This window comes from Octopus sinensis, linkage group LG1 (assembly GCF_006345805.1).
Source record: "Octopus sinensis linkage group LG1, ASM634580v1, whole genome shotgun sequence".
Taxonomy (NCBI): domain Eukaryota; kingdom Metazoa; phylum Mollusca; class Cephalopoda; order Octopoda; family Octopodidae; genus Octopus; species Octopus sinensis.
The window spans coordinates 210088889-210103661 of NC_042997.1; the positions used below are offsets into that span (position 1 = coordinate 210088889).

Below are 14773 nucleotides of genomic sequence, written 5' to 3' on the forward strand. Positions count from 1 at the left end.
TGGTGGTGGTGGTGGCAGCAAGCTGGTTGAATTATTAGGGGTCAGGAAAAAAACACGTTGCAGTGTTTGTTTATGGCAGTGTTCAAATCTTGCCGAGGTCAAATTTGTCTTTCATCCCTCCAGGGCTTATACAATAAAATACCAAATAACTGCTAGGGTCCAATGGTATCGACTAGCTTCTGGCAAAACTGCTAGCCTTGGGCCTCAATTAGAAATCCTTATTATCGTCGTTATTAAGGCAGGGAGCTAGCAGAATCATTAAAGCGGCACACAAAATGCTTAAATGACATTTTTTCTGGTCCGTTACATCCTGGGTCCAAACACCAAAGCAGCCAACTTTGCCTTTCATCCTTTTAGAGTTGATAAAATGAAATTCCAGTCAAGTACCAGAGTTAATATAATCAATTAACCCTCAAATCCTCTCTCTAGAATTGTTGGCCTTGTGCCAAAATTTGAAATTTATTATCATTATTGTCAAGGCGGTGAGCTGGCTGACACGTTAGTATGCCAGGCAAAATGCAGAGTGGCATTTCATCCGTCCTTAATTTCATCCGTCCTTAGTTCAAATTCTGCCCAGGTCGACTTTGCCTTTCGCCCTTTCAGGGTCAATAAATTAAGTACCAGTTGTGTACTGGGTTCAATCTAATCGAGTGCCCCACCCCAACTTCCCAAAAATATCAGGCCTTGTGCCTATAGTAGAAAATATTGTTGTTACTATTATTACTATTATTATTATCATCATCATCAAAGTGGCAAGTTGGCAGAATCATTAAGATGTCAGACAAAATGTTTACTGGCATTTTGTCCTTCTTTAAGTTATGCTCAAATTCTGCCAAGGATGATTTTGCCTTTCAGCCTTTTGGAGTCGATGAAATAAATACCAGTTATGCACTAGGGTCAATGGAATCGACTTGCTCTCTCCCTCCTAAAATTTCAGGCTTTGCGCCTATAGCACAAAGAAAATCAAATGGAAATTGTAGCCATGGTCCTCATACCGGTGGCACATAAAAAGCACCGTCCGAACATGAGCAATGCCAGCACCTTTTTGACTGGCTCCCGTGCCGGTGCTTGATAAAATGCACCATCCGATCATGGTAGATGCCAGCCCTCTCTGGCACCTGTGCTGGTGGCACGTAAAAAGCACCCACTACATTCATGGAGTGGTTGGCGTTAGGAAGGGCGTCCAGCTGTAGAAACACTGCCAGATCAGACTGGAGTCTGGTGCAGCCTCCTGGCTTCCCAGACCCTAGTCGAACCGTCCAACCCATGCCAACATGGAAAAACGAACATTAAATGATGACGATGACTATTAAAGGTGGAAAGATGTTGGAATCGTTAGCATTCCGGACAAAATGCTTAGCGGTATTTCATCTGCTGCTACGTTCTGAGTTCAAATTTTGCCGAGGTTGATTTTGGCTTTCATCCTTTCCAGGTCAATAAATTAAGTACCAGCGGCATACTGGGGTCAATCTAATCGACTGGCCCCCTCCCCCAAAATAACAGGCCTTTGTCTATAGTAGAAAGGATTATTATTATTATTATGAAGGCAATGACTAGTGACCGAGACCCCTGGCGATATGCTGGGCTTGAAAAGACCCATCAAGCCAAGTGAAATTGTAGTTGTGGCCGATGCTGGTATTACGTAACTGGCACCCATACAGGTGGCACATAAAAAGCACCTTTGGAGAGTTGGGTCTCACGGAGGCAAAGTGGCTGAGCTCCCTTCAAGTGTTGGGCCTCAAAGAGGCAATGACCAGGACCTTTGGTGTTATGTCATGCTTGGGAAGCTAAGTAAAATCGCAGTCATGGCAGATAGCAGTGTCATGCAAATGGCACCTGTGCCAGTGGCACATAAAAGCACCCATTACACTCTCAGAGTGGTTGGCGTTAAGAAGGACATCTAGCGGTAGAAAACCATGCCAAATCAGACTGGGGTCTGGTGCAGCCTTCTAACTTACCAGCCCCGGTCAAACCGTCCAACCCATGCCAGCATGGACAATGGACGTTAAATGATGACGATGACAAAGATAGGCGCAGGAGTGGCTGTGTGGTAAGTAGCTTGCTAACCAACCACATGATTCCGGGTTCAGTCCCACTGCGTGGCATCTTGGGCAAGTGTCTTCTACTATAGCCCCAGGCCGATCAATGCCTTGTGAGTGGATTTGGTAGACGGAAACTGAAAGAAGCCTGTCGTATATATGTATATATATATATATGTATGTGTTTGTGTGTCTGTGTTTGTCCCCCTAGCATTGCTTGACAACCGATGCTGGTGTGTTTCCGTCCCCGTCACTAAGCGGTTCGGCAAAAGAGACCGATAGAATAAGTACTGGGCTTACAAAGAATAAGTCCCGGGGTCAATTTGCTCGACTAAAGGCGGTGCTCCAGCATGGCCGCAGTCAAATGACTGAAAAGAGTAAAGAGTATACCAGTAGGCAAAAAATAACGTAAAACAGTGATGCTGGCAACGTTCATCATCATCTTCGTTACCAACGGGAATACATTCTAAAAAGCAGAGAGAGACTACCAATTAGAGACAAAAAAATAATTACCTGTTCCTCGGAATAGACGTAAATTCCACTGTTGTGACACTCGGTATCTTCACAGAATGGCAGCAACAAGTCCATCTCGTCATCACCATCTGAAGATAAAAGAGTCAGGAATGGAATAGGAAATGGCAGCAGTGATTTAAACAATTTTATTACAACCCAGAACCATTTCATCCATTAACGTGATTCTCTCCACCCACATTTTCACTGATCACCTCTTCCTCCCCACTGAGCCCCCCCAAACTATCTCTCCTCCCTTACCACCATCCAGCCCACTTATGAGTGCCCTTCATTCATTTAACAATAAACTTTGCTTGCAAAGACCTCTTGAGGCAAGTGAAAGCAAAATCAAAATCCCTGACATGCCCGATGTCAGTATTGCCTGATTGGCACTCATGGCAGTGGAATGTTAAAAGCACCATCCGAGTATGATCGTTGCCAGGGCCGCTGACTGGCTCCCATGCCAGTGGCACGTAAAAAGCACCATTTGAGTGTGATCATTACCAGTGTCGCCTTACTGGCACATGTGCCTGACACATGAAAAACACCTTTGAGCGTAGTGGTTGCCAGCACCGCATGTAAAAGCACCCAGTACACTCTCGGAGTGGTTGGCGTTAGGAAGGGCATCCAGCTGTAGAAACTTTACCAGATCAGATTGGAGTCTGGTGCAGCCCTCTGGCTTGCCAATCCTCAGTCAAACCGTCCAACCCATGCCAGCATAGAAAGTGGACATTAAGTGACGACGATGATGATGATGACGATATATATTAAAAGGTGATAATCTCTGTTGATTCACCAGAACCAATAAATGACAGGATACAATACAAATATGTAGAGTATTCTTAAGCACATTGTAACTGAAAAGTTCCGATTCCCATTCAAAAAATATTTAGACATTGGTTATTCTAAAGAAAAGCAGGCTTGGTCTACCAGATGAGGGTCAAAAATGAGCAACTCTGAGGACTGGAAACTGGAGCCTTTCAGTTATAATATGATCATAAGGTTGTAAGTTCCATTCCCAATGGTGCATGATGTCCTTGAGCAAGACACTTTATTTCACGTTGCTCGAGTCCAGTAGCACCAGTAATTCACAAGGGTCCAGCCTTGTCACATTCTCTGTCAAGCTGAATCCCCCTGAGTACTATGGTAACGATATGCATATCTGTGGAGTGCTCAGCCACTTGCACATTAATTTCAAGAGCAGGCTGTTCCGTTGATCGGATCAACTGGAACACTCAGCATCATAACCAAATGAATACCAGTTTATATATGTATATATCATCATCATCATCGTTCAATGTCTGTTTTCCATGCTGGTATGGGTTGGAAGGTTTGAGGACTAGCAAGCCAGAAGGTTGCTCCAGACTCCAATCTGATCTGGCAAGGTTTCTACAGCTGGATGCCGTTCCTAATGCCAACCACTCTGTGAGTGTAGTGGGTGCTTTTTACGTGCCACCAGCACGGAGACCAGACGAAGCTGGCAATGGCCACGGTCGGATGGTGCCTTTTACGTGCCACCGGGACAGAAGCCAGTCAGGGCAGCGCTGGCTACAGCCACGTTCGGATGGTTCACTTATGTGCCACAATGGTGCTTTTTACATGCCACTGGCACAGGTGCCAGTCAAGTGGCACAGGCATCAGCCATGATTACAATTTTATTTGACTCAACAGATCTTCTCAAGCACAATATATCACCCAACGATTGAAGGGTACTTCTAAACAGGCCAGTTATGCTGCACTGGCATAGGCCATAGCTACGATCTCACTTGGCTTGCCAGCTCTTCTCAAGCACAGCCTATCTCCAATGGTCTCGGTCGCTTGTCATTGATTCTGTGAGGCCCAACGTTTGAAGATCGTGCTTCACCACCTCATCTCAGGTTTTCCTGGGTCTACCACTTCCACAGATTCCCTCCACTGTTAGGGTGTGACACTTCTTCACACAGCTGTCCTCATTCATACACAACACATGACAATACCAGCTCAGTTGTCTCCCTTGCACTGCGCATCTGATGCTTCTTGCGTCCAATTCTTCTCTCAGGGCACTGACACTCTGTCGTGTATGCACGCTGACATTACACATCCAGCGAAGCACACAAGCTTCATTGCTTTCACACATAAGCACACACCATTGAGCAACAGCGCAACAACAGGACAATTACATGGGCTCCAGTGAAATCCAACTTACCAACGTTAACAAATGTTGCCTGACCAGACACTTTCACAGCATCAGGAACATCTAATGTTTTGTTCAACTGAAAGCCATCATCCTGCAAAGAGAGAAACACAGCAAGTTATAAGGTACTTGGTGGACAGACATAAACACCTCCACAAGACCCCTTATCTGAGTGGGGCTGTGTAGCAAAGAGGGAGTTGGCTTTGTGTTAGGGTGTTGAAAGGTTAAAGTATGATAGAAGAACAGGTAGAGGTGCCTTGCTATGGTGGGGGGGGGGGTAGATAGCTGCCCTGCATTATATGATGGTAGGTGGGAGTCGCTGGAAGGAGAGATAAAGATGGTGGTGGTGAGGTGTCAGAGCAAACTTTCAAGGTACCCGGTGAGCAGAAAAGGGAACAGATACAGGGGTTCAGGAGGAATGGGTAGATGAGGTCGTAGGGAATTTGAGAGGAGAGTGACAGGTGGTTAGAGATGGGGGTAGAGATGAGAAATGGACTGAGTCAGGATAGACCAAAAAATACAGGATGGTCACAGTTGGACTGTCACTGATCATTTATCTGATTGATTAGGACTGACTTTAATAATATGAATCTCATTGTATCCTTCTATCAATATCCTTCTATCAATAACTCTGAGCACCTCTTCAAACTCCACCCATCTAACACCTGTGGACATGTTTACAAAGTAAGAAAGCAGCACAGCTCCCATGACTTCAGGAAATATTTTTTCACGCTGAGGGTTGCTGAAGCATGGAACAAACTGCCGGCATCAGTTGTTAGTTGTCGGAGCACTGCATCCTTCAAAACTTCCATGCTTCCTGAGATTCGCCAACACTACACCTGATTTTCTCCCCTCCATACACACACAAGCATGTATCTGACTCATACATTGTTCGCTTTCCAGACATTTCTACATTACTGCATACACTTTATACGCACTTTCTGACAAGTTGTGGTGCACCTGAGCACTGTATACAATAATTTCATTATTATTATTATTATTATGATAGGATATGATTTGAGGGAGTTAAAATATGAAGGATACATTGGTTAATGTACCACAGAGAACATCATATCAGAGCCAGACCGGCCAATAATCATGGGTCTGTTTGTCCCTTAATATTACTCCCTGCTGCCACAGTGACAATGCCATGCAAAATACATCCAGTGTACACTCTGCGAAGTGGTTGGTGTTAGGAAAGACATCCAGTCATAGAAACTAAAGCAGACACAGGAGCTTGACACAGTCCCCTGGCTTGACACAGTCCCCTGGCTTGACACAGTCCCCTGGCTTGACACAGTCCCTTGGCTTGACACAGTCCCCTGTGCTTGCCAGCTCCTGCCAAGTGCAATCATTGTCGTTGGTGATGCCAGTGCTGGTGGCACGTAAAAGCACCATTCAAGTGTGGTCAATGCCAGTGCCGCCTGACTGGCCCCTGTGCTGGTGACACATAAAAAGCACCCACTACACTCTCTGAGTGGTTGGCATTAGGAAGGGCATCCAGCTGTAGAAACCTTGCCAGATCAGATTGGAGCCTGATGCAGACTCTTGACTTCCCAGTCCTCAGTCAAACCACCCAACCCATGCCAGCATGGAAAGCGGATGTTAAACAATGATGATGATGAATGAGGTAACACTGCATGTTTACCAAAACTGAAATAAGAAAACACCAACAAAAAGAAAGCGTTGATACTTACCAAGTAGTACCAGTATTCTAACTGGGTTTTACCATTCTTCACAGAGACAACACAAAGATCTACAAAGAGAAGAAGACATAAAACTGATGACTACCTCAAGGAACAGTTTTTATCAACACTTTTCTACACATTTTCATAACAGCTCCACCAGATAGAAATAGCAGCCAAGCATCCTCAAATTAAACCTGCCATTTTAAAGAGGAATGGTCACATTTGATAAAGTAATCCTAAATACATTAGAATCATTAGAAGACTGGATGGAGTGTTGGGCCTCATGGAGGCAAGGACCGGGACCATTTGGCATGGTGCCAGGCTTCGAGCGTTGGGCCTCACGGAGGCAATGACTGAGTCCATTTGGCATTATGCTGTGCTTGAGAAGAAGACCCATTCAGCCAAGTAAAACTGCAGATATCAGTTTTACCGTCAAGTAAAACCACAGATACTGGTGCCACACAAATGGCACCAGTGCCAGCGGCATGTAAAAGCAACCATTACACTCTTGGAGTGGTGGGCATTAGGAAGGGCATCCAGCTATAGAAACCATGCCAAATCAGACTGGAGTCTGGTGCAGCCTTCTGGTTTGCCAGTCCTGGTCAAACCATCCAACCCATACCAGCATGGCAAACAGACATTAAATGATGATGATGGTCATGGATGGAACACCTTGGTTATAGATCTGAGTCATCAGGGTAATATAAAACAGCTTTATAATCACTGCTATCAAAGTCAAACACAAGAAAGTCATAAAAAATGTGGAGTAAATCATTCTTGAGCCCCATGAGGGGATTTGAAGAGTTTCCTGGTGTTAAGCAGATGAGAAAGATGTTTCCCACTGGATAGGAGCTAGTCACCCACATAGAAAAATCCCATTCACTTGGGTTACAACTACTTTATTTGGAGAGTTTTATTTATTCTTTTCAACCCAATCCTTCCACCTCATTCTGCAAAAGCATCCCACTGTCAGCCACTGTCCATCCTAGCTCCCTGTTTTGGAAAACTGACCGGCAATGGATCAAGGCTGACCTGAGGCTAACCCTCATTGAGTGGAAGTGATTACAACAACCATACCACTAGCAACTTCAGCAATCATACCATCCATGCTTTCACCACCAATGAAGGAAATCCCTACCCAATATCATTACACCACGCCACCCTATCAATTTCACCCACCATCAAGTCCCTACCAGCTTTCCCTCCTCTATGAAATCCCTAACTAATCCATACCATCAATCTTCTTATGACAACCAAACACATTATCTCCAGCAATACTAATTAACAGTGCTAATTAGCTCATTAACTGCCAAATTATTTTATTCATATTTTTGGGCTTTGCCAAGTGTCTTGGGAGTTAAAATAATATATAGTATTTAAATTTTCTTCATGGGTGAATTATTTTGGAAATTATGATAAATTTTTCGAAAAGTCCCAAATGGGGATTGCTGAAGAAAAGCATATTTATACTTTACTGTCCAATTGTGATAATAAACATTTTAGTTTTTTTGAAACTATAATATCAAATGGGAATGTGTATGAAATATCAATGAATGATATAGATGGGGAATGCAAAAACAAAAAAAAAATTTTTTTAAACTGTCCAATACTTTTGTAATTCAAAAATTGCGATTTATGACATAAAATGTCTTCTAAGATTAGCCAGAGCTAATAATCCTTCCTACTATAGGCACAGGGGCTGAAATTTGGAGAAGGGGACTAGTCGATTACATTGACCCCAATGTTTTCAGGTACTTAATTTATCAACCCCGAAAGGGATGAAAGGCAAAGTCAGCCTCGGCAGAATTTGAAATCAGAACGTAGCGACAGACGAAATACCGGAAGCATTTCATCCAGTGTGCTAACGATTCTGCCAGCTCTCTGCTTTAACCAGAGCTGATAATGACAAACTTTAATTACTAAATATTGTTAAACACACCTCTGCAAATACAATATACATAAGCAATTCACTTTAAATACAATGAACAAACGGCAGGGAGACTGTGTTTAGCAGGTCCCCAAATGGGGCCCATGACAGGCAATGGGTTAACAACAGTAATTACATACCAGCACAGAAATCATAATTGAGGTCCACAAAAGCACTGGACTGTGGTTTTTTCAGTGGATCAAAAGTGGTCTGGGTGTTGTTCTTGGGGAAATCTACCATCTTCAGGATTCTTTGAGAGCTGCACAGTATAAAAGAAAAAAAAGATACTGATCGTAAAAACAAGCATCACACAGATCAACTGTCAACTGGAAGGTTGACTGCTGACCCCAAATTTAAAGACACAAATGCAGTGAGGCTGTTTTGTCCTCCAACAATTCTACCAGATCACCACCCAGTTTGGTTGTTACAGAGGAGATGCAAGTCAAAGAATTATTATGACAATGTTCCATTTTAGTAGTAATAGTAGTAGTAGTAGTAGAAGTAGTATTGAGACGTGTGCTGGGGCAGTGCGTTGCTACATCTACCATTTCTTGGCAATAACTACTCAGGCGATAACCCTCCAAACCATGGGGCTGTTTGGGTAGTTGTTGCTGATGAGGGTTTAATGAGGTTGGAATGTAATCCCTATCTCAATATCTTTCAGTTACCTTTTACAAAATGCAGAGTAAGCGTTGGGTCTGTTCTTTGCTTTGCCAGTCCCCACACAGCACAAATGGTACCCAGTTGTGGCCATTTTTACTGAAAGGAACCATGGTGCTTGGAAGCCCATCCTGACACCCCACCACCACCTGACACCCCATCACCATTTTTATCTCCTCCCACTGCCACCCCCAGGTTTCTATAATATTAGAGCAACTGCAATTCCTCTACAGCAAGAAACTTGTTCTGTTCTGGCCCCGCCTCTCATACCAACAGAAAACTTCCCCACCCTCTTCTTTGGCTCAACACAGTTATAGGAAACCCATCTTTCAAGCCGCAGGGTGACCTCACTTGTGCCAATGCCACAAGAAGAAAAACACCCAGGACACTTTGGACACTGGTTGGCATTAGCAAAGCCATCCAACCACAGAAATCATGCAGTCTTCAGAACCATCAGATCCTGTCAAACTGTCCAACTCATGGAACATGTTTGGCACAGATGTTAAGAGCACAGGCTACTAACCCCAAGATTCCGAGTTCAATTCCAGGCAGTGACCTGAATAATAATAATAATATCGAAAAATACCTTAGGAATGAGAACCCAGGTTTGAAATTTCCCAAGACACCTGAAGAAAGCTGGAGGGTGTATCAGCCGAAACATTGTGTTAACAACAAACAAGATGAGGACAAATATCCGTCAAATGTAAATAATGTACATAATTCCTCATCTCTTAACCCTTTAGTGTTTAAACCGGCCATATCCAGCCCAAATATTCTACAAGTTTTATATTCAAACTGGCCAGATCCAGCCTCTCACACCTAACCTACATTGACATTCTAAAAATAAACATTCACATCATTGAAACTTCAAAGCTATAACATAATGCATGATTAATTCAAAATAATTTGAGTGAAAAAGTATTACATTTAACAGAGTAATCTGAACACTAAAAGGTTAAATATAGAACTGTATGGATGTTACATAATGATTTTTAAGGGGCTTCTCAAGGAAACAGTTTCTGGCACTGCAGACAAGACTCAGATGTGAGTCTCGTCTTCAGTGATATGGTCTTCACTCAGGTATGTTGAGTCTACATAACCTGACATACCTTCACCAAGGTATGTTGCATTATAAAAGGGTCTTTTTGCTAAGATATGCCGAGTCTACATCAGAGGTTCTCACAGATTCTTAGACTCAGTATGTAGAAGTGGGTAGAACAGAAAATTACTATGTCTAAATCTCACAATGTGAGATATTCAGCAACAGTACTTTGGAGAAAAGATTGTTTGCCAACATAACATGGCAGTCCTGGTTTAGGACTAATGTTACTGTAATTTAGCCCCAGGAGACATCATCTCCAGCTGGCTATACGATACGATCTGTGTCCTTATATTTTCAAACAAAGGAATAAGAACACAGATCGTGTCGTACGGCCAGCTTGAGACGGTGTCTCCTGAGGCTAATTTACAGCAACATTAGTCCTAAACCAGGACTGCCATGTTATGTTGGCAAACAATCTTTACTAGATGGGTGTAACGGGTTGTCATGTGGATGGTACTGTGAGGGGGATTTCACAAGATGGAAGGAATGACAACATATTTCCACAAAAACAAACTGTCACCCCCCCCCCACTATCCCCATCTTCAGTATGTTTTGGAAGAAATCCATTCAAAAAGGAGTGACAAAGGATGAAGGAGGGAAAAAAAAAAAGAGTAAGAAATACCTTCCAAACCAAAATTTCCTTTTCCCATCGGAGTTTTCACCAAATAAATCTGAAACCATGTCAGCATTGGCACTGAAAGGGAAGAGGGAGAATACGATTGGAACAAAAGCAGAAGCTGTGGAAATGACGTAAAATATTGAAGTCCAGGGATAGAATTAAAGGAAAATATTGATGTGATGACAGAGCTGAAAAGTCTGCTAGAACTGTCCAAGACAGGATGGTAGAATATGGCTCTGACTTGGTGGGTATCCAGTGTTTGATGATGAGGAGGAGGAGGATGGTGATGCAGTTGTTTGAGCAAGATGGTGCTTTTGGAAGCACTCCGTCGGTTACGACGACGAGGGTTCCGGTTGATCTGAATCAGCGGAACAGCCTGTTCGTGAAATTAACGTGTAAGTGGCTGAGCACTCCACAGACACGTGCACCATTAACGTAGTTCTCGGGGATATTCAGTGTGACACAGAGAGTGACAAGGCCGGCCCCTTGAAATACAGGTACAACAGAAACAGGAAGTAAGAGTGAGAGAAAGTTGTGGTGAAAGGGTACAGCAGGGATCACCACCACCCCCTGCCGAAGCCTCGTGGAGCTTTTAGGTATTTTCGCTCAATAAACACTCACAACGCCTGGTCTGGAAATCGAAACCGCGATCCTATGACCGCGAGTCCTCGTTGTTTAATGTCTGCTTTCCATGCTGGCATGGGTTGGACAGTTTAACTGAGGGCTGACATCAACCACGCTCGAATGGTGCTTTTTACGTGCCACCAGCACAGGAGCCAGTTAAGGCAGCACTGGACAGTAAGTCATGATGATGATGACACTGAGTTCAAATCCCAGGCAGCTGATAAAAGTACCAGTGGTGTACTTTGATCAATTCAAACAACTATACCCCACCCACTCCGCACCACCTAAAACAACATAAATACTTACTCCATCACAAGAGGCTGGTCCTTCAGGGTTTCTGTCAGCACATATGGGTTACCTAAAATAAAGAAATAGATTTGTTTGGCTTTTGGTGAATCATCTTGTATAAAAAAAAATCTATAATAAAAGAGGATTGTCAAAAAAAAGGAGAAAAAAAAGCCATGTCCTGTCAGGTTTGCTGTTATATTTGATGCAGGACAGACAAACCTCTTTTATGCCATCAGCTTCCAAATGAGGTCATCATCACCGTTTAACATCCACTTTCCATGCTAGCATGGGTTGGACGATTTGATTGAGGGCTGGCAAACCAGATGGCTGCACCAGGCTTCAAATGGAGAACTGTGAAGTGTGGTTCCTAAGGAAGACATTGAGTATAACATGGACTGATGGAGCATCTAATGAAGAAGGGATGACCCGGGTTATGGTAAAATTGGAAACTGCTTCATGAGATAAGGGCCAAGCAACTGAGATCTGTTAGTCATGTAATGAGGAAAGAGGGCCCGGGGAATTTAGCGATGGCCAGAAAGATTGAACGGAAAAGGAGCAGTGGACAGAGAAGGACAATATGGATGTCAAGGCGGCGAGCTGGCAGAAATGTTAGCACGCCGGGCGAAATGCGTAGCCATATTTCGTCTGCCATTACGTTTTGAGTTCAAATTCCACCGAGGTCGACTTTGCCTTTCATCCTTTCAGGGTCAATTAAATAAGTACCAGTTACACACTGGGGGTTGATATAATCAACTTAATCCATTTGTCTGTCCTTGTTTGTCCTCTCTGTGTTTGGCCCCTTGTGGGTAGTAAAGAAATAGGTATTTTGTCTGCCATTACATTCCGAGTTCAAATTCTGCTGAGGTCGACTTTGCCTTTCAACCAGTGAAACACTGGGGTCGATATAATCAACTTAATCCGTTCGTCTGTCCTTGTTTGTCTCCTCTATGTTTAGCCACCTGTGGGCAATAAAGAAATAAATATGGGTGTCAAGCTTGAAGAAATGGTTGGAAGGAAGAGGCACTAAACATCAGGACGTAGAACTGTTACAGAAAACAAAGAACAGTGTGGCAGGACATGACTGTCTTATGTCCTTCATTCTGGACTTGGCACCTGAAGAAATTGTATGCAGGACATTCAGAGGTGCTCAATGACAACTTAGAACATATTAAAACCTCTCTCTCTTTCATGAAGATGGTCTCAGAGCTGATAAGTTAGGCAAATAATTACTGGTATTGTCATTAAGGCCTTGAGCACGCTAAATCATTAGCATATCACATGAAATGCTTAGCAGCATTTCTTCAGCCTTTTCATGTTTTGAGTTCAAATCTCACAGAAGCCAACTTGCTCTTTCATTCTTCTGGGCTCGATAAAATAAAGTACCAGCCAAGTGCTGGAACCAATGTAATTGGCCCCGGCCCCACCCTTCAAAATTTCAGGCCTTGTGCTCGTGTTGGAAAGTGGTGTGGATGCATGGCTATGAAGCTTGCCTCTTGATGATGTAGTCTCAGGTTCCATCCCACTGCACAGCACCTTGGGTAAGTGTCCTTTATGCCAGCCCCTAGCCAACCAAAGTAGGTGGTGGTGGTGGATGGATGCTAGAGTAGAGGTAGGAGATATAGATGTGTGAAACGTTAGCACGCCGGACGAAATGCGTAGCCGTATTACGTCTGCCGTTACGTTCTGAGTTCAAATTCTGCCGAGGTCGACTTTGCCTTTCATCCTTTTGGGGTCGATAAATTAAGGACCAGTTACGCACTGGGATCGATGTAATCGACTTAATCCGTTTGTCTGTCCTTGTTTGTCCCTTCTGTGTTTAGCCCCTTGTGGGTAGTAAAGAAATCGATATAGATGTGTGATGGTAGTGGATGGTGGCGGCAGTAGATCAATGTCATGTGATGACTGTAGATAAAAGCTAGCACGGACATAACCGAATGAAATAAAGAGACGTATCAAACGTAACGCCTGTCCAATGGTCAATGAAATGAACAGACCAACAAGAACTCGTTAGATTTTAAAAGGTGAGGGGGAAGGGCTGCAATTGGCCAACAATAAATGAAATAATTAACTGTACACATCAACAATTACCTTGGTTCACGGTGTAGCCATTGCCCCAGTAAATCTCAATGAAAACGTTTCCAGAACGGTCATTCTCCTTTTGGCGACACAGCAGCACATCCATGTGGACATCACCATCAAAGTCTGCTGGTACAATACTAGTGATGATAGTGTCCGTCAGGTTACTAGCGTTGGCTTCAATCAGAATTCGGGATGTGTAGGGTTCTTCAGATTTACCAGCCAAAAGTAGTTTAACTTCTCTCCCTGTGAATGAAAAAGAGACCAACTCTTTAATTAAAACAAATTACCAATCAGTGTGACATGGTAGCTATAGCCAGATTTGAACTCGTTACCTTGCTGTCTTATCTAATAGTTACAAAACCAAATGCTATTTCTACACTCAAACTTTGTGTTGTACTGTCGACAGCCTGCATCAAATAGCCTGAAACAATAGCTAGTTCTTTTAAACTTGGTCCACTTTGGTTACCACTTATGAAGGCATCCCCTATATTGCACTGACACACTCCTCTGTGTTACTCTCCAACACAACAACAGATCTGCTAAGTCATTGCCAAGCTAGCAAGAGAGCCTCTATGAACTGATGCTAACCTACTAAAATATCAGACAAATCCACCTAAAATCATATATTACTTACTATCTTAAAAGAAAAACAAAAAGATACATTTGAGAATGGCATCGATCATGTTTGGATGGTGCTTTTTATGTGCCATTGGCATGGGAGCCAGTATATATATATATATTCTTTTACTCTTTTACTTGTTTCAGTCAGTTGACTGCGGCCATGCTGGAGCGAGCCCGGGACTTATTCTTTGTAAGCCCAGTACTTATTCTATCGGTCTCTTTTGCCGAACCGCTAAGTTACAGGGACGTAAACACACCAGCATCGGTTGTCAAGCAATGCTAGGGAGACAAACACAGACACACACACTTATATATATATACATATATACGACAGGCTTCTTTAAGTTTCCGTCTACCAAATCCACTCACAAGGCATTGGTCGGCTATAGCAGAAGACACTTGCCCAAGATGCCACGCAGTGGGACTGAACCCGGAACCATGTG

General features: G+C 43.3%; 1 protein-coding gene across 1 annotated transcript in view; it reads right to left on the reverse strand.

Moving 5' to 3' along the window:
* The window catches only part of LOC115209949 (T-cell immunomodulatory protein), a 44979-nt gene that overhangs the window by 25707 nt on the left and 4499 nt on the right, over window positions 1–14773 (reverse strand). The window contains exons 2-8 of the mRNA XM_029778591.2: window positions 13719–13952; window positions 11649–11700; window positions 10722–10793; window positions 8478–8596; window positions 6420–6478; window positions 4735–4816; window positions 2553–2641 (exon numbers count right to left, since the gene is read on the reverse strand). Coding sequence (XP_029634451.1) covers window positions 2553–2641; window positions 4735–4816; window positions 6420–6478; window positions 8478–8596; window positions 10722–10793; window positions 11649–11700; window positions 13719–13952 — 707 coding nt within the window. The remainder of the gene's footprint in view (window positions 1–2552; window positions 2642–4734; window positions 4817–6419; window positions 6479–8477; window positions 8597–10721; window positions 10794–11648; window positions 11701–13718; window positions 13953–14773) is intronic.